The sequence below is a fragment of the Felis catus genome, chromosome A2, assembly GCF_018350175.1.
Source record: "Felis catus isolate Fca126 chromosome A2, F.catus_Fca126_mat1.0, whole genome shotgun sequence".
Lineage (NCBI taxonomy): Eukaryota > Metazoa > Chordata > Mammalia > Carnivora > Felidae > Felis > Felis catus.
Genome location: NC_058369.1, coordinates 141,067,587 through 141,091,088, shown reverse-complemented (window position 1 = coordinate 141,091,088; position 23,502 = coordinate 141,067,587). Strand labels below are relative to the sequence as shown.

Genomic DNA, 23,502 nt, shown 5'->3' with positions numbered 1-23,502 from the left:
CTGCTCACACTCGGTCTCTCTCTTTCTCAAAAATAAAGATTAAAAAAAAATTTTTTAAGTAAATTGCTAGCCAGAAAAAACAGTCTTTGAAACCAATAATTAAATATATATGTGTACACACACACACACACACACACACACACACACGTTCATATAAAGACTAAAATATACTAGCTCCGGTTTAAACACAACTTAAGCATTCCAGTAATGAAGAAGAGTGCACTGATTTTATTCCTGGATCTGGTTTCTCAGCCAAATCGGAGTCAAATAAAGCAGTATGTTCCTGTTTATGTTAAGTGACATACATAATGTCTACTTACGATACTTCTCAATGGATTTCATAAGAGAAAAAAACTGTCCTAAGTTTCCTCTCTTCTCTAAGTGATTACAGGCCATACAATTCCCGTTAAACTCAATTATCTCGCAACCAACTGCTTTGATAACCTGCTAAAACCAGCAGGCATAGTGTTATCAGTGAGCCAGAGAAAGAGAAAACCCCAGAGCAGCCATCCAGCGTCTTCGTTTCTCTGCAGTCAGCTCCTTCGTATCCCTGATAACAGTGACAGGAAAATTTCTCCTCCATCACTTCCAGGTCTGTATCAGATGCTTTTCCTTTCACGGTAAATTCTCCATCCTCGGAGGCTTCTATGTGGTAATTTGCAGGGTTCAAGTGAAGGTAATCCGGAGAGTTCCATATCTTCCTTATGCATCTCCCGTTACTCTGGCAGAGGTGAAGGCTGCATACCTCAGCAGCTCTGGTCACGTTGACTATGTAGCTCCCTAAGTCAGAGCTCACATACTGCTTCACCTTTGTACAGTTACCCTAGAAATGTAGAAACAAACGGGTTTAGTGTTCTTTCTGGCACCAGGAGGGTTAGAACATCTATGGCCACGAGGCAGTTCTTTGGACTCGAGTGACACCTAACAAACGTCTTGGCGCCAGTGGTTGATCTCTTAGGCTCAGGTGCTGTAACACAGGGGATCTAGATCAGAAAAGATGAAAGGTCCAAGGGGCAGGAGATGGAACATTTGTTACACTAGGGGCTAAGCAACTGAACTTGCAAATGGACCCCAGGGTCAGCGTATAATGACCTTGCCTGCTTCCAATTTACATCTTCTTTTTCTCCCTCTAGCTCCCAAGTTAATGCATGTGAAAAAAAAGAACAAACCTAAATTAGAAATCATGCCACAGCTGCTGTCCTCTGGCCACCTTTTGGGTGTTGTGGTACCTTTCATGGTTGTGTAGGAACCTGAATCCTCATATTCTACAGATTTATTGTCAACCTGTAGCTTCCTAGATTTTCCTGTTAATTATGCTCAAATATCAACTGCCCTGGGTTCTAGACTTCTAGGATTTGTGTATACAATTCAAACACAAGAAAGCTTAGAAGGATGACTAGATCATTTTTTTGTGGGTCCATTACATGTTCTAAACAGAGACCACCTGGTTTATGCACTTCCTACATTAAACTTCCTGATGAAGTGCTTCTCGTGAGTCACATGGGCTGGAGGAGAACTATCACACCTGGAGAGTCAGGAATTCCTTCTCCCCATTTCTACCTAATTCTCCTATTGGACAGAGGAGACCTAACCTTATATTATCACAGCTTCATGAAAGATATCTAGGCAGCAACAAGCTGAGCCTTTGAAATTCTAAGAATAATATCAGAGCATCATGAACTTGCAAAAAATTCAATTCAACAAAGCTTTGAGGATACAAGTATTACAATCCCAGGAAAATGTATCACACTATAGAGATATAAACAAACAACATCTGGAAATACAGAAGAGATTGTGACTAATGTGAATTGGGGAAAACTAGGAAGACTTCTTCGAGTAAGTAATATGTGAAGTGGGAGAAATTTGAAGAGACATATAAATCTCATTTTAAACGCTCTTAATTTTTAGCTAATTTCCCCATAGAGGACAAATACGTTCAATGTGGAGATTAAAAAGATACCATCTGTTCCTTCTTCTCAAAATAGGATATAGCACATTTAATAGTAGTTAAATGGAAGGACTTCGGAGTCAAACTCTGGCTAATGCCAGCTTCACCATTAACTAGCCTAACTAGATGTTACTCTAGTTGGATTTCCTCTCTTGTGTCTTCCTCTATAAATGAGGATGGTAGGCCCTACCTCATAAGGGTTATTATGACTGAAAGGGCGGGCCTACGCCGGCCGACTCCATCTTGTTCTGTGTCCTTCACCTTGACCACACCTCCTCCCCTTGAGTAAACCCTCCCTCACCTGCCTAACAGGACTCGGACCCTTCTCCAGGACCCTTCCCCAGCCAATCGGCTGAGGCCATAGCCATTACCTCACCAACTGCCCCCAGGCCCCAATAAAACCTTTGTCCTTTTGAAACTCGCTCTCTTTCCCTGGTATCTCACCGCTGCGTCAGTGCAGGTAGGGGATTGAGCTCGAGCTAGCTCGAATAAAGGCTCTTTGCTTTTGCATCGGACTCCCTAGTGGTCTTTGGGGATCACGAATTCTCGGCATAACAATGACCAGTAAGTAACTAAGTCCAAAACAAAGAGCATTTAGCACAATCGTAGCCTATAATGAATGGTCAAAAAATGTCAGTATTCTGATTACTATCTTAACAAATGTTAATAATATTATTGAGCACCTTCTATGTGTTGGGCACCGATTTGGACTTTAATTCTAAAGCTGGTTTATTGTGGGAGCCAGGAGAGTTCCAACTGGAGTTAGCTCTAGAAGAAAAGAACAAATACTTTAAATAATATTAACTATGCCTTTGAGGTACTGCCTTACCTCAGATGAAGTTAAGTTCATGTCTCCCCAGATAACAATGCCTGCAGCTCCCAAGGCAGCACTTTCTCCAATAGTACTGATTAGATCTTGCTAGATTGAAGAGAGTAGAGTTTATTATTCATTTGGATATAAAACAGCATGCCAGGGATTAGGGTTAGAGGCTGAATTCATTATAACAGGATGATTTTCCACTCTTTTTAAGACTTTATTTTTAAGTAATTCTACACCCGTGGGGCTCGAATTCACAACCCTGAGATCAAGGGTAGAACACTTCACCAACTGAGCCAGCCAAGCATCCTTATTCTCCACTTTCTTAGAGTAACACACATATTGAATGAACCAAGGCTCAAAAATCACACTCCATAATCACATGGAAAAACATTAAATATTTTTGAAGAAGAACTTGCATTTTGCCAAACAAGATATTATTTTGATGACAATCAGCCTGTAAATAGCCACCGGAAGCTGTTTAATCGAAGTCATCTAGGGGCACGTGCACACAAACCAGCCTTATGTACATGACCCAGAGTGTTACAAAAGTGTTTGCTTCTCTAAATGGGAAGAATACCTCACCTTCCTTTTGGCTAAATTCTCTTTCCAGTGTGCAACGCCCCCCCCCCCTTCCTGAGAACTTCCCCCCTGCAGTGACTCAGAGGGGGTTTTGTGTCACTTGGATCCCAAGGCCAGGCAAAGTAACACAGTGTTAAGGACCTGCAGGCTCTGATTTGGTCCAGCCCTTATATTTGGTCTCTGAAATTGTGTATCATTTCAAAGTATCTGATTTAATGGGCCTTATTTGTGATTCATCTAGTCGTGGTAAAGTTGCCAGCCTTTTTCTCAATATGGTTAAGGTAAACAAAAATAGAATCTCACCAGGGGTAGAGGTATTTGGGTTTTGTAGTCCTAAAAGATTATTGTTTTAGTGTTTAAAGATTAACATGAAGCAAGGCCATTTCAGAAGGCAATTAGGATTTAAAGGTATGAAGTTGTGTTACGGGAACTGGTCTGGATCACCCGGCAGAAGAACCAAGCGGCACTCAGAGATCTTGGAAGGCAGGAGGAAGTTTATTTTACACTGGTGGGCTCAGAGGAGATCATTCTCCAGACGTTTGAGCCCAGAGCATCAACAGAGGGGACAATTTACCATGTTACTTCCGCATTCCTCATTAGTAGTAATTTGGTGCCTGAGGCAAACAGGGTGGGAACAAGAACCTGGAAGGGAAGTCTTCAGGCAGGGACTGAAATTTCCTCATCAGTCCTGTTGGCCATCATAAAACAGATTTTCCCCTAACAGTTGTTTTTCTAATTTAAGTTCCTATGGTAGGCTTCCTAAATAAAGTTACTAAATTATAGTATACTCTCCCACTGTTTAAGCTACTAAGCATTCAGGGGTGCCTGGGTGACTCCGTCAGTTAGACATCCAACTCTTGATTTTGGTGTGGGTCATGGTCTCAGAGTTTGTGAGTTCAAGCCCTGTGTGGTCGAGCTCTGTGCTGAGAGTGTGGACCCTGTTGGCATTCTCTGTCTCTGTCTCAAAATAAATAAATAAACTTTAAAAAACAAAAAAAGATACTAAGCATTCACCTTTTACTCCAAGGATGAATTTCCACCAATTATATGCTGGAAAATGTAACTGGATGATTTGGTGGGAAATAAAACCAGAACATTATAATTGAATTTTACCTGGGGCATTTTATATTAATATCGACACTTGAGAGATAAATCTTATCTGACACTTTTATAGTCCACTCAAATTAAAGTCTTTACAATCTCATTTTTTTAAGTTTTTTTTTTTTTTTCCTGGAAATCTTCAAAAAAGGAAGAGATTTTGGTTTGAACTAATTTCTCTTTCAGGCTCACATCTGTTTCCATTTCTGTGACCACAGTGTCTGCTGAATAGGTCAGACCTGACATAACAAGAAAGGAAGGAGTTTCATGAGGCTCTAATGAGTTAGCGGAAGTGAAATGGTTTTGAAGATTATCTATGATATGATGAATATGGGACAGAGCAGGAGCCAGCCATGTGGTGCCCAGAAGTTGTATTCTACTGGGTCCGTGTCCATTGCCTCCTTTGGCAAAGATATAATGGAGTAGGACTCCTCCCTCCACTCACTTTGAATGCAGTGAAGCCATATTCACACGATGTAATCAGAGGGGCCAAAATCTCCCAATGGCCTTCCATGAATTCCTGTTACATGTATGTTACACCCTTTCTAGGTGTCTTAGTTCTTGACTCTTCCGGTTTTTTTCAGTCTTTGTTCTCTTTGCTTTTAAATTTTGGAGGTTTCTATTGAGATATCCTTTGGCTCAGAGAGTCTTTCCCCAGCCATGTGCAGTCTACTAAATAAACTCGTCAAAGACATTCTTCATTTCTATTACAGTGTTTTTGATCTCTAGCATTTCTTTTTGATTCTTCCTTAGAATTTCCATCTCTGTGCTTACATTGCCCACCTGTTTTTGCATGCTCTCTACCTTATCCATTAGAGCCATTTGCATATTCATTACAGTTGATTTAAGTTTCCAGTCTGATAATTCCAACATCCCTGCCATAGCTGAGTCTGGTTCTGATGCTTGCTCTGTCTCTTCGAATTCTGTTTTTGCCTTTTAGAATATCTTGTAGCTTTTTTTTTTTTTTTTGATGGCTAGACATGATTTAATCTTTTCTTGATAGGCAAATAGCTCATAAAAGGAACTGCTATAAATAGGCACTTAGTAATGTGCTAGTAAGATGTAGGGGGAATGGAAGGGTTCTATAGTCCTATGATTAAGTCTCAGTCTTTTAGTGAGCCTTTGCCTCTGGACTGTGAAACTCACAAGCTGATCAGTTATGTTTCCCCCTTCTCAGGTAGGTTGGGGTTAGAGCAGGGCATTTACCTTCTCCCTAGTGGAAGACTAGAGCCAACTAGAGTTGAGTATTTCCTTTCCCCAAGTTCACTTAGTCTCTGGTAAGTCCCCAGGGGGTTTGGCTCTGGTTAAAATAGCTTCTCCTGAGGGCAGACCTTGTTAACAAGAATAAAAGGCTCTGGGGCAGCTGGGTGGCTCAGTCGGTTAAGCGTCCGTCTCTTGATTTTAGCTCAGGTCATGATCTCACAGTTCCTGAGATCAAGCCCCATGTCAGCAAGGAGCCTACTTTGGATTCTCTCTCTGCCTGTCCCCTGCTCTCTGTCCCTCAAAATAAATTTTAAAAAACTTACAGCAACAACAAAAAAGAACAAAAGGCTCTCAAGTATTCAAAATGGTTCTTTTCCTCCTCCTCCCTACCAAATGTATGAGATTTCACTGTGAGTACCTGATAAGCTTTTGGAGGTAGAACTCACAAAAGTATATCCCCCCTACCCATGACTGAGCCCCCTGGACTTCACACTGAGCCTCCAGCAATTCGTCATAGTTCTGAAAGGGCGAGCCTACGCGGCCGACTCCATCTTGTTCTGTGTCCTTCACCTTGACCACACCTCCTCCCCTTGAGTAACCCCCCCCCCCCACCTGCCTAACAGGACTCGGACCCTTCCCCAGCCAATCGGCTGAGGCCACAGCCATTACCTCACCAACTGCCCCTAGGCCCCAATAAAACCTCTGTCCTTTTGAAACTCCCTCTCTCTCCTTGGTATCTCACCGCTGCGTTCATGCAGGTAGGGGATTGAGCTCTAGCTAGCTCGAATAAAGCCTCTTTTGCTTTTTTACATGGGACTCGGCTCCCTGGTGGTCTTTGGGGATCACGAATCTCTGGGCATAACACTTCAGGTTTCCCAACTCTGGCAGTGGTCCCCACAGAGGTTTCTGACCTAATAAGCTGTGATTCTCTATGCTCACCTACCTGCCTAACTTTGAGGGCAGCAATTGGCTCTGTGTCCTCACTTCTCTTTGAATCTAAGAGGGGTTGAGTTTTCAGTTTGTTTTGCTTTTTACTTTTTAGGATGGAGTGACAACGTCCAAGCTTCTTACCATGCTGAGCTGGAAACCCCAAATCTCCCATGAATTCCTTTGGGTTAAAGCATTGTTATCAGAGGAAAGAGGGAGACGCAGCATTTACATTTCGTAATGATAGTTATTGATCCATACTAAGCAAGTAAGGAAGCTGCAGGTGTTTGTGGTGAAACCCACACCTTCCCAAGTTGATTATCAGTTGGGAATGTTAGTTTCTTCCCAATGTGTCCTTTAGCATCATTATCAGAGTAGAGTTTATTGGAAGGGATTCAAAATGGCAAGTCTTCATGCACATGTTGACTGGAGATGAGGAGTCAATGGCAGATATTAATGCAAATTTGTCTACCAAATTAGCCCACTGTCACCTAGCTGAGAGCAGGGTGTTGAATGAATCACAGAGCAGCTATGTTTGGAGACCAAAGGAGCAAGGGCACTTTTCAGTGAGGGAAGTCACAGGTAAGATGCCTCTGGGAATAGACAGGGAGCACATGAGAGCATGAGCCACATGAGGGATGTCATACAAAAGAAGAAATAAGACAATAGTGCATGATGTAACAGCGACAAATCTTCCAGGTCCTAGTGTTTTCTCCATACTCGGGTTTCACTGACTGATGTTCAGCACAGTGCATGTAAGGAAGGTGCCCACTGTGGGGAACTGGAACATCACTAATGAGCTTCCCTTGGTGCACCAGCAGAGGGAAGGTTAATTAATTTTAGAGAAAAACATCTTTAAATCTATTAGTCAAGAAAAGTCCTTTCATTATTTTTTAAAACATAGCATCAAGTTATATTTAGGTTGTGTAGACGTAAGTAGCATAGACAATCTTTCATGTGAAATAAGGTGTTAACTGCCTCTATGTCATCCCATCAAGCAATGGCTGCTGACTGAGATTCCATTCCTACATATTCCCCTTCTGAGTTTAAGGCTTCAGTACCTGTTCAAAAGTGACAGCTATACCACATATTTTTTTGTAGTGCCTCACATTTTCATATACAATGTTCTCATTTGATTTTCATAATACTCCTGATAGGTAGGTAGGCCAGGTAATACTGTCCCATTTTATGGATTAAAACAATGAGGCACTGAGGTCTGACAGCTTAAGAAATTTGCTACTTATTGATAAATTGTTTTTCTAATCCTAACCAGAGTCAAACCTTGGTTTGCAAGCATAATTCTCTCCAGAAACATGCTTGTAATCCAAAGCACTTGTATATCAAACCCTCCAGAGAGACGAAGGTTATTGTGTAGGACGACTTGCACCATCACTAATGGATGTTGACTATAGTTTAGTATTAATAAATTCTTGCCATATGTTCTATTTAATGTAACTGGAAATAAGGCAGCAGAGGAAATGGTCTCTATCTGCAGGTAGCCTGATCTAGAATGAAGCAAAGCATTCCTAAGCTTACTCTTTAACGGAAAAGCAAAGAACTGTCCATAGGTACATTGAACTGCCAAAAAATACACCAGGGCCAGTTGTGGGCACCTTCCAACGTTCTGAAAAATCACTGATTTCTGCCAAACAACGCAGCCTGAGACCGACCATCGGAGCATGGGAAATGACTGCCCACATCCCTGCAGAGAGAGATTGAGACTGAGAGAGAGAGAGAGAGACCCATTGGCTCAGTTGTGATCATATGAAGTTGGGTATCATGTACTACTCGTATGGCAAGACATCACTCGTTTATCAAGTTAAAATTCATTAGAAAAGTTTGCTTGTCTTGCAGAACACTCACAGAACAAGTTACTCACAATCCAAGCTTTTACTGTATATGTGTGTGTACACATGTACAAACACACACATACACACACACACTCTAAAGTGCGGATATCTAGGTGCCTGGCTGGTTCAGTCAGTGGAACATACAACTCTTGATCTCAGGGTTTTAAGTTTGAGCCCTACAGTGGGTATAAAGATTACTTAAAACTAAAATATCTTTGGGGTGCCTGGGTGGCTTGGTCTGTTAAGCGTCTGACTTCAGCTCAGGTCATAATCTCATGGTTCATGGTTTCGAGCCCCACATCAGGCTCTCTGTTGTCAGCATGGAGCCCACTTTGGGTCCTCTGCCCCCTCTCCCTCTGCCCCTTCCCCACTCATTCTCTCTCTCGCACTCTCTCAAAAATAAATAAATAATCTTAAAAAGAATACAGTGCAGATATCTTTGAGAGGATTGGACATGGAAGCCATTATTAGTCACTTATGATTTGGTATAAATGAATATCAGGTTTTTTAAAAATTTGTGGGCATTGGGGCGCCTGGGTGGCGCAGTCGGTTAAAGCATCCGACTTCAACCAGGTCACGATCTCGCGGTCCATGAGTTCGAGCCCTGCGTCGGGCTCTGGGCTGATGGCTCAGAGCCTGGAGCCGGTTTCCGATTCTGTGTCTCCCTCTCTCTTTGCCCCTCCCCCGTTCATGCTCTGTCTCTCTCTGTCCCAAAAAATAAAATAAAACGTTGAAAAAAAAATTTTTTTTAAAAATTTGTGGGCAGAATTTTTATGGAGAATACAGTAAAATGGTGGGTAAATTGAGGGTTTAAAACATTTGGAAATACCTTGCCATTCCAAAAGTTTTCAGAATGATACAGAATGAGTCCTGGGACTGCCAAAGAGAACTGTTGCTGGATGAGACCCTAACTGTTGTTCCTTCTTTACTTAGAACAAGTATTTCTGAGGCTGTGGCTACTCAAGGAAACTTATCTAGGTTTACAGACTGTGCAGAATGTACTAATAGTCTACACTAATCTTTTGAAATGAACACTTTGTCCCTTAAAGTTTGTTGTTTCTTCCAAAAGTGAATTTATTATCACTAAAGATAGAAACTTGTTTGAGCCAAGTATAGAAAAGGAAACGAAGTTTCATAAAAGAAAGTAGTATTTAAGCTCCAGGGTCAAGACTATTTTGTAAAGATCTAGATAACTTTGTAAACCTACCAGGCAGTACTGATTTCCTATCATTCTTGATCATTTGTTGCTGACTTTTCTGGGAAGTACAAATATCAGTTCACAATAGAGACTTCTTTTCCCTTACTCGTCTCATTAATGGCATCCAAGGCATAGCATCTACCAAATCCTGATACATCGCGTCTTTTCCTCCTCTGAGGATTAAGCTGTACTCTCTAAAGTCACCATACATGCCTAGTGGTCATGCTAAAGCCCTCACCTGGGTGTGTCCTAAGCCTCTTCCTTTAGACGTCTCACACTCAGAACATCTTTATATCTTAATACACGCTGGTGAATTGAAACTTGTAATGGTGGGAAAGGAAGAAGTGTGATAAACTCATAGTACCCAGTAATATCTTAAAATACCCATGTGAAAGCCTGAACAAGTCTCCAGTTTTCTTATCATAGAAAGTTTATCCATAATTGCCCAAGTCCAACCGTTAGAGTGGCATCCACTTTTAGATTTTTATCTCTAGAAGTTTCCATTTGAGTGACTACAGCAGCAAAGAGAGAAAAAGGGAGAGAAATTGGGCTGAAAATTCATCTATTTTAAAAGTTACCCTTATGGTTTGTGGGTAATGATGAGGTTTTTGGAGGGGGGGGGGTGACAGTGGGGTCCGGAGCCGATGACCAAGAATGAATTCTTGAAAATGTCTTTGGTACAGAAAAGTGTTTTATTAAAGCACAGGGACAGGACCCGTGGGCAGAAAGAGTTGCTGCCCCGGGGCCATGAGGAGAGACTGGTTATATACTATGGAATTGGGGGTGGGGGGAAGTCCTGGGGAAGTTTCCAGTGAGATTTTCATATGCTAAAGAAGATTCCCAAGATACTGGAGGCCTAGCTATTGTCAAGCTAAGGTTGTTTTTCCCTCTAGGAAAGCATTAGCATTAAGACAGCAGGGAGTTCCTGGAGAAAGTTTTACTCGGCCAGCCTCAAGTATTTGTCAATGGGCTGCAGATTATAAGGAAATTTAGTTCTATCTGCCATTTCCTCCTGCCTGTGTTTCCCACATCACTATGGAGGGGTGATGGAGACTTAGGTCCTGCAGACTGTGAGCTCTATCAGTTAACCCTTTGTTTTCCCCCTTTCCTTTGTTCTTGGGCAGCCAGGAGTGCCTGAGGACTATCACACATCTCCCACCTGATTGGGGGGGTGGGGGGTGGGGGGCTAAATCTGTAGAGCCACCTATTTTTGCAGATTCACCCTTAAGCCTCTTGAAAAAACTTTTTTTAGTTTAAAAAAATTATTAATTATGGTAAACAGACACATATAAAATTTATTACCCAAACCATTTCTAAGGGTACAATTCAGTAGTGTTACATATATTCGCATTGTTGTGCCTCACACCTTTTATGAAAACTGGTATTATTATACATGAAAAGAAAAACTTTTTTTTTTCTCTTGACATTAGATGGTGACGCCAGAAGCAAGAATGCTTCCAATCACACTTCCACGTGTGTGAGCAAAGTATTCCACTTTATTTTTTTAACATTTATTCATTTTTTGAGAGACAGAGTGTGAGTGGGGGAAGGGGCAGAGAGAGCCAGAGACAGAGAATCTGAAGCAGGTTCCAGGCTCTGAGCTGTCAGCACAGAGTCCCACGCGGGGCTCAAACTCACGAACTGCGAGATCATGACCTGAGCCAAAGTCGGACACTTAACCAACTGAGCCACCCAGGCGCCCCAAATTATTCCATTTTAAAACATCCTCTCTGATTTCCCAGCCTGTTTGCCACCAGCCGTTTCAATAAAGGCCAATAGCGAGGGATGGTCATCAAAGGTGGGGAGGAGGCAATAATAGTTGTTATCACCTTTAAACCTTCCCTCCATACTGTGTTCCTTAAAAGAATAATTCTAAATAAGATCATTAAAATTCAGTTTGCATAAGTAAAGAGTCTAAGAGGATGGCTAGTCAAAGAAAGAATTAGGCTCCTTTCTAAAAGACCACTAATTGGGAATTCTTCAATGAACATAATTAACAAAAGAAATGTTTCTTTTAGAGTTAGGGAGGAAATCCCCCCCATCCTCAGCAAGGGGTGTCTTACCTTAGAAAGAAAAAATAAAGGTTCCTCCCTGTAGCCTAGCCTTGTGTAAACGAACACAGGCAGAGCATAATCGTGGGATGTCATGGTGGAGATCCTCATGGATTCGTGCACCCGAAATTGCGAGAAGCGCAAAATGTTTTCGTTGTCTCCGAGAGATTTTCTGACACCAATAGAAGGATACAAAGCAGCACTGCTATTCCAGAGCCAAGAGAGCTCATTGTTTCTCAACACTTCCTCTTCCGGGCATGACCCAGTATAATTCGGGGCATAAACATTATAATTGTGGCAATCAGGATATAAATAATAACCCCATAGGCCCTTGGGTCTACTCTTCATTCCCAATTCGATGGTTTCCTTCATGAAAGCTTTTGCACTTTCTTCAAATGTTGCTTTGGCTAAATATTCAATATCAGTAGTTGATACATTCTCTTGCATGTCAGAAATCAGCTTTCTTGACTTCTGTCTGTAGACATCTTTTGTGTTCCAGTTACGGGCCCACTGGGGTCGCCAATATTCCCAGTCGATAACAGCAAGTCCACTGAAATCTTCAGCAGGGATGTAATAATTAATATCTTGGTCAGCTTTCTCTAGATGTACTTGCAAACTTATGTTCTGAGGGAGACCCCCATTAATGGGGACCCCCTGTGATGTATACCATGGATAGTATCCCAATCTGTTGACGTAAAATATGGTGACATTTTGTCCCCTGGCCTTGGCCAGTGGGCTTCCAATCACCTGAAACATTTTCAAATTTAGTCTTATATTGTATTTTATCAAACACTGATCCGTTGGAGCATTCCAAGCAGCTATAAAAGGTTTCCTTTGATAAATTGGAAGTCGGGCAGGTTTTAGAGAAGAGATAGACTTCAGAATAAAGAATATGAGCAGCCATGCTGTGAGATGTATTGGTTGAACAACACAAAACCTTAATTGTCCTTCAGATAATACTTTCATGATAAGATAAAACCTTATCTTCCGCCTTAAGGTACTGTGGAAGACCTGTAGGGAGAAGTAATTTTCTATTAGTGATAATTTTGAGGAAAAAGACTCAAATACTGGGTGGATATTTTTAGATTTTAAAGAGGACTATACATAAATTGAGATACAGAAGCAAGTGTAGTGACTGAGTTTCCATTCAGGGGCAAGCAATGCAATTCAATAAAAATTCATGGAACTTCAGACCCTATGCCCAGAATACAAAGTGAATAAGATGTGGTTATTCACTTGTGGTTGCTCTTGAGAAAGCTTATGATCAAATAAAAATGTAAAATTATACCCATTATCATTTTTGAAAAGTCATCAAATCCTAGGCACTAAGCTTAAGTACTTTATAAAATATTCATCTCATTTAATCTTATAATAACTTTGTATTATCTCACTAAGCCAAAAATGTTGAGATGCTTTCCCAGCCTTCCTTGCAGCTAGGGTGCTGATATGCAATCGCAGTCAGGATCCATCCTACTCTGGACTTTGAATTGAGATCTTGGGAATCAAAGAGCCTGAAAGGTGGTGGGGCCAGAAATTCTGGCGTCCATAAATGGCAGGGCCTCTCAGGGGCATTCAGAACCTGATATCCATGGTGTTGGTGTTAAGTGGCAGGATTGTCCTTATGGGACAGCACTTCTCTGCTCAAGTCAGTGAGGTTTTGTTTTGGTTCGTTACAACCAGGAAGTCTGGCTGACGGAGGTTTTTTTCCATGGAATCTGGCTTTTGAGTATTTCCGTCCTCAAAGCGGCGTGCTGCATATTGTATGTAATTATCATTTTTAGCCGCTAGATGTCACCAGCTAAACCGTATAGCATTTGTGAGATCTAGGACACTGAGGCAAGCCAAAATTTAAAATAATTTATGAAAAATAGAAAACCTGAACAGACCAGTTACTAAAATAATGTGTAAAACTTTATTCGAAGACTTTTAAGAAGTGCTAAGTAAATGGATATAAACAAAATATCAGTTTGGGGGCACCTAGGTATCTCAGTCAGTTGAGCTACCTGACTTTTGGCTCAGGGCAAGATCTCGCAGTTGGTGGGTTCGAGCCTCTCATCAGGATCCCTGTTGTCAGTGCAAAGCCCACTTCAGATCCCCTGACCCTCTCTTTCCCTGCACCTCTCCCACTCACACTGTCTCTCTCAAAAATAAAAAATAAACATTAAAATATGTGTGTGTGTATATATATAAGTTTTTAAGAATTATGGAGGTATTTTCTTCATCTGTGAATTGAATAAATATGTGTTCCTCCACAACACGAAGATGGATAAGATTGCTTATCTTAGTAACTTGAAATATGTCACACTGAAGTATAAATTATTATTTGAAGAGAGCAGTATTTTCAAGAGGATATAATTTTATGCATACAACAAGAATTGCGGTCCTTTAAAATGTCCCTTTTCTTTGATTTTTTATTATATTCTGCCTTAGGATAAGAAAAATGGATTTACTTGCATAGGTGTTCATTAATAGGGGAGAAAAAAGCTTTTATTTAAAGGTAAAATTCAGCTCATGTTAGAGAAGGCTATAAATGTATACCAAAAAAAAGTACACACACACACACACACACAACCTATCAGAACACTCACTTTCTGCTTTGGGTTTTATTCAAAACACAGCTTTCCACTGATTATTGTTTCCCCTTTGGTCAGCCCCCTCATTACTGCCTGCAAATCTTCACCCATTCATTACAAAGTTACCAAGTTATTCTTTTCTCCTTATCCTCGAACATTATTATTCCCCTTATTCTGGTTACTGGAAGGTACACACGCCATGGCAGGTGGCAGGCCAAACTCCTAATCGAATGTACGGATTACACAACAAATACGGGCAAGGTAAGTAAGGAAAGTTCAGTGCCTGTGTCTTCTGCTTGCTGTATGTGTCAGCTTTCTGCTTCCCACGCAGGCAGGTCACGGTGCTGGTACACCCTCTGTCACTCTCCTAATTAAACATGGCTTTCTGGGAGGAGATCCCTTCACTTGGCACCTCTGGAAAGTGTTTTGGTCCCCTGCCCCCATTATGCAGTCATTGGCTGCCTGCTTACCCACCCTTTCACCAGGGAACCTACGCACGCCTTCCCTCCCAAACATGCCCTTTGCTTCAGAGCTCCTCTGGACCCCCTTTAGTTCATCCTGCCCGTGCCACCCAAATCCCCACGGAGCTCTACCTGTATCTCGACCAGTCATGACAGCGTAACAGTCTGCAATTACCCACCCTTAACCATGAGTCACCAACAGCAACCTTCCTTGTCTTTCTTCCTCCCCGCCTCTTACAATCTACCCAGAAACGTCTGCTGCTTTAAGCACATCTCTAATTGCTGGAATTTTAGGAAGAGTTGGCAAGATACTTGGGGTGGGGATGAGTGAGGAGTGTCACTTGGACTTCTCCCCTAAATTTTATCACCAGTTTTCTCTTCATAGGAACAGAGTTTGTTCTGGGAACATGTATGAAGGACTAGTTCCCTTCCTTCCACAGGGAAACTTCTGCGAAGACATTTTGAAGGCCCCTGAACAAATGATTCCCAGCAAAGTGGCACATCCCTGAAAACTTGAGGATAATGGGAGGTGGTTTTCTCCTCAGACCCGTGCCCTGCTGGAGAGGAGAGCCATAGTGAGGAAGGTTTAGCTGAAACTACTCTGACTCGGCTTCACAGTTCTGCTCTTCTTAGCCCACTAAAGGAGAATGTGAAGAAATAACAGACGAGTGGGGACCGCCTCATATCAAGCAGGCCTCAACCCTTACCTCATTATGGTTCCCCCATCCTGACAGTGAAGGATGGTGGAGAAGGGGGGGAGGGCTTGAGAGAGACAGGCGTGCCATGTGCAGATACAAGAGTCTGCAGAGAAGTTTCTATCCTCCGTTTACTATTTCCCCTCTCACTCCTTCCCCACAAAAGTTTAGTTGCTTGTGACACGTTAAAAAAAAAAAAAGCAACATCCAGATTTCAGAAAGTGGAGGCACTTAGAACTATGCCGTGTTATTCTCCTATTAGACAAACAATTTCACAGAATACCGACCTCACACAAGTTTAATCTCAGACTGTAATAAAATGAGACAGAGCAAGGCCACTTTTTCATTTTGGCCAAGCACACATAAAAACAAGGTCACTGTGCAACCCATAAAATATCAAACATCCTTCTCTCCTGTTGCCGGAATGACTGCTATTCTTTACCCAAGTATGGATATGTGCTTGCTTTCTGACAACATCCAATATGGAGAAAATCTCCGTTTTCTTAGACCTTCTGCCAGGTCACTCAGCTAAATCCTGAGTTCTGTCATAGGCTCTTGCTGACAACCCTTTTACTGAGCAACCTCACAGTTTCTCATGCTGGGCATTTTCCCTTGCTGGAACCCGTAATAAACCCAACCCAGTTAACTGTAGGTGCGTTCCCAGTAGTCTTCGGGGCATTGACACCTGTGTAAAGACACTACTGAGCATTCGGGAAATTTTTATTGAGCACCTTCTATAAACCAGGTTCCCACCCTAAGTCCTAGGAATACTGGTCAAAGCAAACAAAAACCCCTGTCCTACAAGGCTTGAATCTTTGCAGGGGAGACAGACAATAAACAAGATGAGTAAATAAAGTAGATAGTAGCTTGGAAGGTGGTAACGGCAGAGAAAAAAAATAAAGCAGGATTCATTTTAGATGGGAAGGCTTCACTGATCTGAAAGAGAAAAGGAGTAAGCCTGGAAGTTTGGGAAAGCATGGGAGGAACACAAATGCAAAGGCCCTGAAGCAGGAGGATCTCCGCCCTGTTTGAAACACTTCAAACAACCCGGTGACTGGATAAAAGAGAGAGGTAAGAGACAGGGTCTTGTAGGGCCTTGTTGGGACTCTGGCTTTCACTCTACGTGTGATGGGAAAGAATTAGAAAGTTCTGAGAGAAGAATGACCTGGTCTGAACTGGGCTTAACTGGATTCCTCTGGATGCTGTGTTGAGGCCAGCCTGAAAGGGAAAGGGCACGAGAGAGAAGCAGCAGAAGCCGATAAGGAGACTCTTGGAATAATCCGGAACACAGATGAATGTCGTGGAATCCAGATATTCAAAGTTCACGATGTTTTTAACGATCGCCACAATGAAAACTAATAATATTATAAATCTATAAATTAATCCTGCTAGTTTGCATTTAATTGTGATTGCAACTCCAAATTCTAAATAGAGGGGAATACTCTGGGAGTGCTTTGAAAAACATACACACCCATCCAGTAATGTATTTGTGAAAGGAATTAATTTTCCAAATCTACAACTCTTCTTTTTTTCATGATGTTGAGATTTTTTTTTATCAAAACCTTTAAGGTGCCAAGTGTCTGCCTCTCAATCCATAAGGTTTAAAAAGGTATCCTCGAAGTCCTAATCCCTAAATGGGGATCCCGATGAACCCCGTTTTTTTTGAAATTTAAAAATGCAATGTTTTATTTCCAAACCTTTGAGGAAAGTGTTGGCCAAAGTGATATTTTGCTAATAATAGAACTATAAGCATAAATATTTATCAGAATGGAAGCTACAGCACGGCCACTGAGTTCAAAGCTGTACCCTCAGCTCTGTAGAACTAATTGTTAATCTGCTTTTAATAAAAGCTTATTAAAGCAAACGCCAATAATAGGTTTCTGTTTTTCCCTCTGAAGGATGTTCCTGCCTTAGTCTGATTGTCAACTGGTGTCTTATCCTGATGGTTCTTAAATTCTTCTCATGAAATATCAACATTGTGAAAATTGGTTGTTCCAGCAGGAGAAAAAATACACTTTGATGGATAGAAGTTTCTCAATTAAGTTTTTCCCCTACATTTTTCTTAAAAACTCAGTCCATTGATTTAAGTAGAATCCACTCTATGATGATATCTTTTAAGTCCCACAGTTCATCATTAGGTACTGAGTTTTATTATAACTCTATTTTGTGTTACATCAAAGAGCACTGATGTCCCTCCATCTGAACAAAATTTAAAACTACTGGACTATCTTGATTGTATAAAACCACTTCCCTTCTCTTCCCTCATTTCCTAAAAGATAAATTTAAGTTTCGTGAGTATATAAAAATGACTATTTCAGTGTCACTCTTGCTCATGGAAAATTCGCTCTTCAGTGGGAAAGGCCACATTTTTTTATGAAGCAAGAATGATTTGCATTTTATGAAATGTTATCTGAAAGAGAGTATAATTGTCCTTATGCAAGAGTGTATGTACTTAGTCTTTGTCAAAAAAGTATTACTTTCCTTTAGGACTTGAAATTTCTTGCAGCCAAGATCAACAGCTTTCTTGGAAAAGCACACAAAGTCTCAGGACCACGTTTTGCATAAAATGTTCCCTCTGTCAACCTGTTTTTAACTAAGCTCCTTAAAATAACATTAGGTTAATTTGAATCTTCAGCTTTCTAATTAATGTTTGTGAACAGTAAATCGATCTAGTGGTCTGTGAAATGTTACATAAGTCCTTTCAATGTCCATAGTCAAGATGATAACTTACAACACCCCCTTCCTCCAAGATATGACCCAAGTCATTGACTGGAAGAACTGGGATATTAGGCAGGGTAAACAAACAGAAACTAGGGAAGGGGAGCTGAGGCAGAACCCCAGGCCTGGGGACAGGAACCATACTTACACAGGAGAGTTTGACCTGGATTCTTCACATACTAGGTCTGAATGTCAGGGCACAAGATTGGACTGGAAGCTGCAGGCATGTGAGACACCAAAGGTTGTAGTCAGATCACAATATTTTAATTTAATTTAATGGCTTAATTTTATATCCTGCCTGAGTTGTGACAGGAATGTCTTGGAAACTACGGTTGGACTGGCTTTTTTACAAATGGCACCCATCTCTCTGTATAGCATACATATTTTAGCAAGGTAAAAATCTGAGCAAGGTAAAATGTGCAGGCACAGACTCCAAATGGTTTGTAATGAGGAAAGAGTAAATGACCATGGGGCATTCCCAAAGGAAATGGAAAACTGGAAATTTCTATCTGAATTACAAATGCACAAAACTTTTTACCTAGAAATTCTGCTTCCATGTTATTCATTGCAGCATTGCCCATAATCATCAAGTTTGGAATCGAATGTCCATTATTCAGAAGTTGTGAAACTGTGGACTTCTACCCAATGGAATATTATGCAACTATACAAAGAATGAGATTGTTTCTACATATTGACATGGATATTCACCAGATGCCATAATTATTCTTTAAGGTATATATTTGTTTTATATACATATTCATACATATATTTAATATTTTTAAGAAATAAGATGTGTATAGAATACTGCCATTATTTTTCTGAGAAAGGGATATATTTGTATTTATATTTATTTGTTCATGTATATGTATATAGTTTGAGTACTAAGAAATATATCTGGAGGGACACTCAAGGACTAATTATGTTGCTTGTCTCCAGAAAGGAGAGCTGGTGGCTGAGGGAAAAAAGTGGATGGAATTTCTTTGAGTGGCGACTTCTGAGATTTTTGTCCTATGTTGATGAAGAGTTATTCAAAACCATTATTTGAATCAAAAATAATAGAGTTCTCTTGAAACAAACAACAAAAAAAGAAGATATAAACTGATTCTGATTATAGGGAATCAGGCATGGCTTCCTCAAAAGTTAACATCTGAGTTGGATTTTATTACATAGATCATTTTTTTATCAAGTTACTTGAGAAAAGGTATGCTTTTCTGAAACCTGGCAAGAAAAGCCCTTTTTAGGAAAAAAGAAAGTCCCCTCCCCCCTTTATTTGTAGTTGAAGTAAACACCATCAGCCAACACTTTAAGTTACCACTGTATACCGACATGTGGATATTAAGAGCTAATTATAGCTTGGTTAATTATCTATGGCAAAGAGAAACTAATGGTGGTTAATCATTTAGTAGATGTTCAGTAGAACACAGAAGATAGGCTTGAAGAAATTGATTAGTAGTTTTACGCACCACAAAATGCTGTGCACAATATGAGTACATTATTTCTTACAAGTGGAAAAAGATGCTATAGAGAAATAGGACTTCTCTGATTGTAAACAGTGCAAAACTCCAGTCGCAACCATAAAAGTACTTGGAGGGACTGAATATGAAAAAGATGATTTGGTTCTTCTTTCCCTGACTAGGTTGTAGTTTTGGAAAATTATCCAACCTAATTATAAATAACTCAGGAGGGTGGATTTTACCTATTCAACTTCAGATCATTTTTCCTTGGATTTCTTAAGCACTTTAATTCCATTGTATTTTATCCAGTTACACCTTTCTGACAAAGCTTAAATTCTGACAGTTTTTTTTCTAATTCTTCAAATGTTCTTGGCATTATTTTTATTCCTTTTTATTCTTCCTCACACTTCTCTCTAATAAATACTTTCTCAAATCTTACTGCTTTTACAAAATTTTGTCCAACTATCCTTTTGGGCTATTTTACAACACAAAATAAGGACATTTCAGAGGTCGTATAACAGAAGCCAGTATGAAGCAGAGCTCAAAATCTTAGACTCCAGGGCTAGTTACCATTATCAACACACTAGAACAAGTTTCATTGTCTGTCATATTCAGTTTTTACTATTGTTGTTTCAATTAGTCTTTCCAATGTGTCACAATACTGTCTTTTGGGGGGATGATGATGATGAATAATGATTGTATTTTATAAATCCAAACACAGTATAGATGTCTGTTTTCTGCTTATGAGCTACATAAAGTGTTGGCTGTTGAAAATTAAAATTATGAACTTAAATTCTAATCTTTAAAATTTATGAATATGGGATGGAATCTTGCCCACCACCCCTCCCTGCATGTCTCTCTGCAACTCTGTAACCCTCTTGCTGACATTGTCACACAGGACAGATTTTCTGCCCAAGATCTCTCTGAATTGAATTGCTCTCTGGACTTCTCACCACTGTGGTCTGATCTCCTGGTACTCAACTGAATCACACCTGAGTTTGTAGTGCCCACTGGCATGGCAACTAATGTTTCCTACCTGAAACATCTCCATCAACCTTTGGTAAACCTGAACACAAACTGTCAAACTCATCAAAATTAAGCTATCTAAAAAGATTGTGGCACATGAGGGAAGCAAGAGCTTGTGACATCATGTTTGCATGTATTTTTCTTTACTCTTTAGGTTTGGATCTTGTATGATCAGCTATGTAGCTATCTCCTATCTTCTTCTAAGGCACTAGGCTTTCACTACAGATACACCTGCTGGATGATGATGAAACTCTTGATGTTGCAATGGACTGTGCCAGTTAGGCTAATCTCCATCAGGTTTAAGTAGCAGATAGTATATAGTAATTATTGTGCAACCAAATGGATTATGCTTTGTTTCCTAAAAAAAAATAACAAACTGTTGAAACACCAAATACAGTATCTAACTAATCAATAATTTGCATGCATTTTAAACAGATCATTAGAGAATGTGTCCTCTACTTTGGTTATCCATTCACATGATATGAGAACTGTGTTACATTTGGATATTGGTAAAGAAAGTTGGGTTTCTGCATTAATGGTAGTTAACGATAAATATGGCATCGATAATTTTTCATACAAAGATTTTTTAATTTTTTAAAAATAAGTTTATTTAATGAAGGCCATCAATTGCTATCTAATTTTGCAAACCATATAACTTGAAAATGTTTGGAAATAGATTTTAATTTCCCAATGTAACCTTGAAAGGGTCTCCTGTTACAATGAGGAAATTCAGAAATGTTCCAATTGCAGGTTCTGGGTTGGACCAAGGATCAAGTGAGGTTGTTCTGGAATGCCTATGACAGAGGTAGAGCAATTCCAACCAATTCTTGAGCCACCCAGTATAATAGGTCTAAGAAATAGAGCTCCTTGAAGAGTGAGATGTGTTGTTTTCAAATATTCTTGATAAGAGGGATCATGGAACTCATTTATTTGGACCAATTATGGGCACTGGGCCTGTGCTCACTTAAAAGACTTCATTCTGTGAAAAAAAGACAACTGTAAACTGTTCCTGTCAGAAATTCGCAGCATCTACACTTCTATTATATGTTGAAAAATTCAAGGAATGTGCTACCCTAAGGAGACTAACAGTTCAACAAACAAGTAATTATAGATGATGATGTAAGTATAACTTTACTGAACTTGATGAAGCTTTTTCCGAGAAAGAACCAGGTTCACAAAGTTTATTGCTAAGAAAATATGGTAGGTATCATAACTCTCAAAAAATCGTAAAGAATATGAACTCTGAATCTCTGCACATGAATTTTTTATAACTTGTTATTTTCTAAAGTTTTTTTTTAACTTTTTCCATTTAGCATCTTTTCAAGCCTTTTCTCATGACTCCACTTAAATGTTAAAAATCTGTGAACACTTCAACATGATATCTTCCCTCCATCATCAAACTGGATTCTGATTTACAAACTAGGCTGAAATAAATCAACATCAGTATCTAGATTCAGGAACTGGCAAAGAGGTTAGAGATACCAAATTTTATTACACTATGTTATTCAGCTCATAATTCTTCAAATCTTTTATCTTACCTTTGATATATGTAGCCAGTGAAGTAGACAATTTTTTTCTTCATCATTAGGAAATTTCTTGACTTTAAAGCTTTCTCTCTCTACATTAAATGGTTTATGATTTATCTTTCTTATATTGTTTTGGTACTTGTTCTTTCTTTTCTGGAAAATCTAAATCTATCTATTTATGTGTATATCCTTTGCCCAATTACTAAGAGATTTCCTTATTGGAAATATCTTTTGATTATCATCTCTAAGTATTCATTCTCTTTATCAGTATTTGGAAAGAAAAGACCTATTTATATGAAAAAATCCATTTTCTGAACCCTTTTAAATGTCATATATTTCCTTAAAACTGAATTCTTTTTCCAAATAAGTTCTCTAATACTGCCCATCAGTGTAGATACGATAACAATGGAACAGATTTTTAAAAAGATCCTTCACTAAAAACTATGCAAAAATTTAATCTTTAAAAAATAAAATAAAATAAAATCTTTATCCAATAAAGAAATGCTCTTATAGTCTAAATAAAGCCATTTAGGTATATAAAGTTAGCTTGAGGAATCCTTCACAGCTATCAGTTATAAAAAATATTAAAATTGTAGCTCAGTCATAAAGCCATACATTCCTGTGCCTTATTTACAGTTAGTTTTCTAATCTACTCTGAGGAACACATTCTGATGCTATTGTGAGTTAAGTATTAGGTTCTGATAACCCAACATATTGCAAAAAGGTGCTTTTCAAAGAAATTATGCATGTAGAGGAGAAATGAAGCAAGCCTTGAATAGTCATTAACATGACAATCATTTTCAAAAACAAATGTATAATAAAAAACTAACTGAAATTTAACTTATAACTGTCAGTGACAAATGTATTTTGTACAGTGTTAGGTTCATAAAAGCAAGCTCACATTTTGAAAGGTACGATATTTGAAAAGTAAATAAAGTTAGGCCAGAAAAGAAATTGGGGTATTCCAAGAAATAAAACAAAATTCGTTTTCTTCTAAGTCCCCTAAGAAAGCATATTTTTAAAAACAGTCCTTAAATTTTTTCCAACAGAACAAAAAGTATATTTTACCTTTGCTTTTGTTTGCTGCTGGCCCTTTAGTCACCTGATGCCAAGCAGAGGTTGAGTGGCAAAGGATGCCTGTGGTGGCTCAGAGAAACATGTCATTACAGGAGTGACTCAGTCCTCCAAGTTAAACTGGAGGGTTGCATTAAATCTCTTTATAACCAAACTCAGACTGTCTTAAAAGCATATTGGTATAAATGACCATTGCTTTCTGAAAATACCCAACTTAAATTCACTGACTTAAGAAGGAAGAAAAGAACCTTTGATTGAAACTTTAGTTGGAAAATAGAGAGGTAAAGAAAACTATACTTAA

General features: G+C 39.5%; 1 protein-coding gene and 1 long non-coding RNA gene across 4 annotated transcripts in view; one reads left to right on the top strand and one right to left on the bottom strand.

Annotated features, from left to right (window-relative positions):
- Positions 1 to 205: 205 nt before the first annotated feature.
- On the bottom strand, positions 206 to 18,700 carry LOC101093011 (hyaluronidase-4). The gene is made up of 4 exons (XM_023250528.2): positions 18,270 to 18,700; positions 11,687 to 12,685; positions 2,778 to 2,867; positions 206 to 823 (listed from the first exon to the last, which is right to left on the bottom strand). The coding sequence occupies exons 2-4, from the start codon at positions 12,638 to 12,640 to the stop codon at positions 413 to 415; spliced, it is 1,455 nt and encodes a 484-aa protein (XP_023106296.1). The 5' UTR covers positions 12,641 to 12,685; positions 18,270 to 18,700; the 3' UTR covers positions 206 to 412.
- Positions 6,348 to 23,502, top strand: part of LOC109497576 — a 65,745-nt gene continuing 48,590 nt past the window's right edge. Inside the window, exons 1-2 of one of the 3 annotated variants that reach the window (XR_006594486.1) lie at positions 6,348 to 6,406; positions 18,693 to 18,853. This is a non-coding gene — a long non-coding RNA (uncharacterized LOC109497576). Of the gene's footprint in view, positions 6,407 to 13,870; positions 16,475 to 18,692; positions 18,854 to 23,502 lie in introns of those variants that run through there. The other 2 variants (XR_006594487.1, XR_006594485.1) reach the window with 2 other exon arrangements.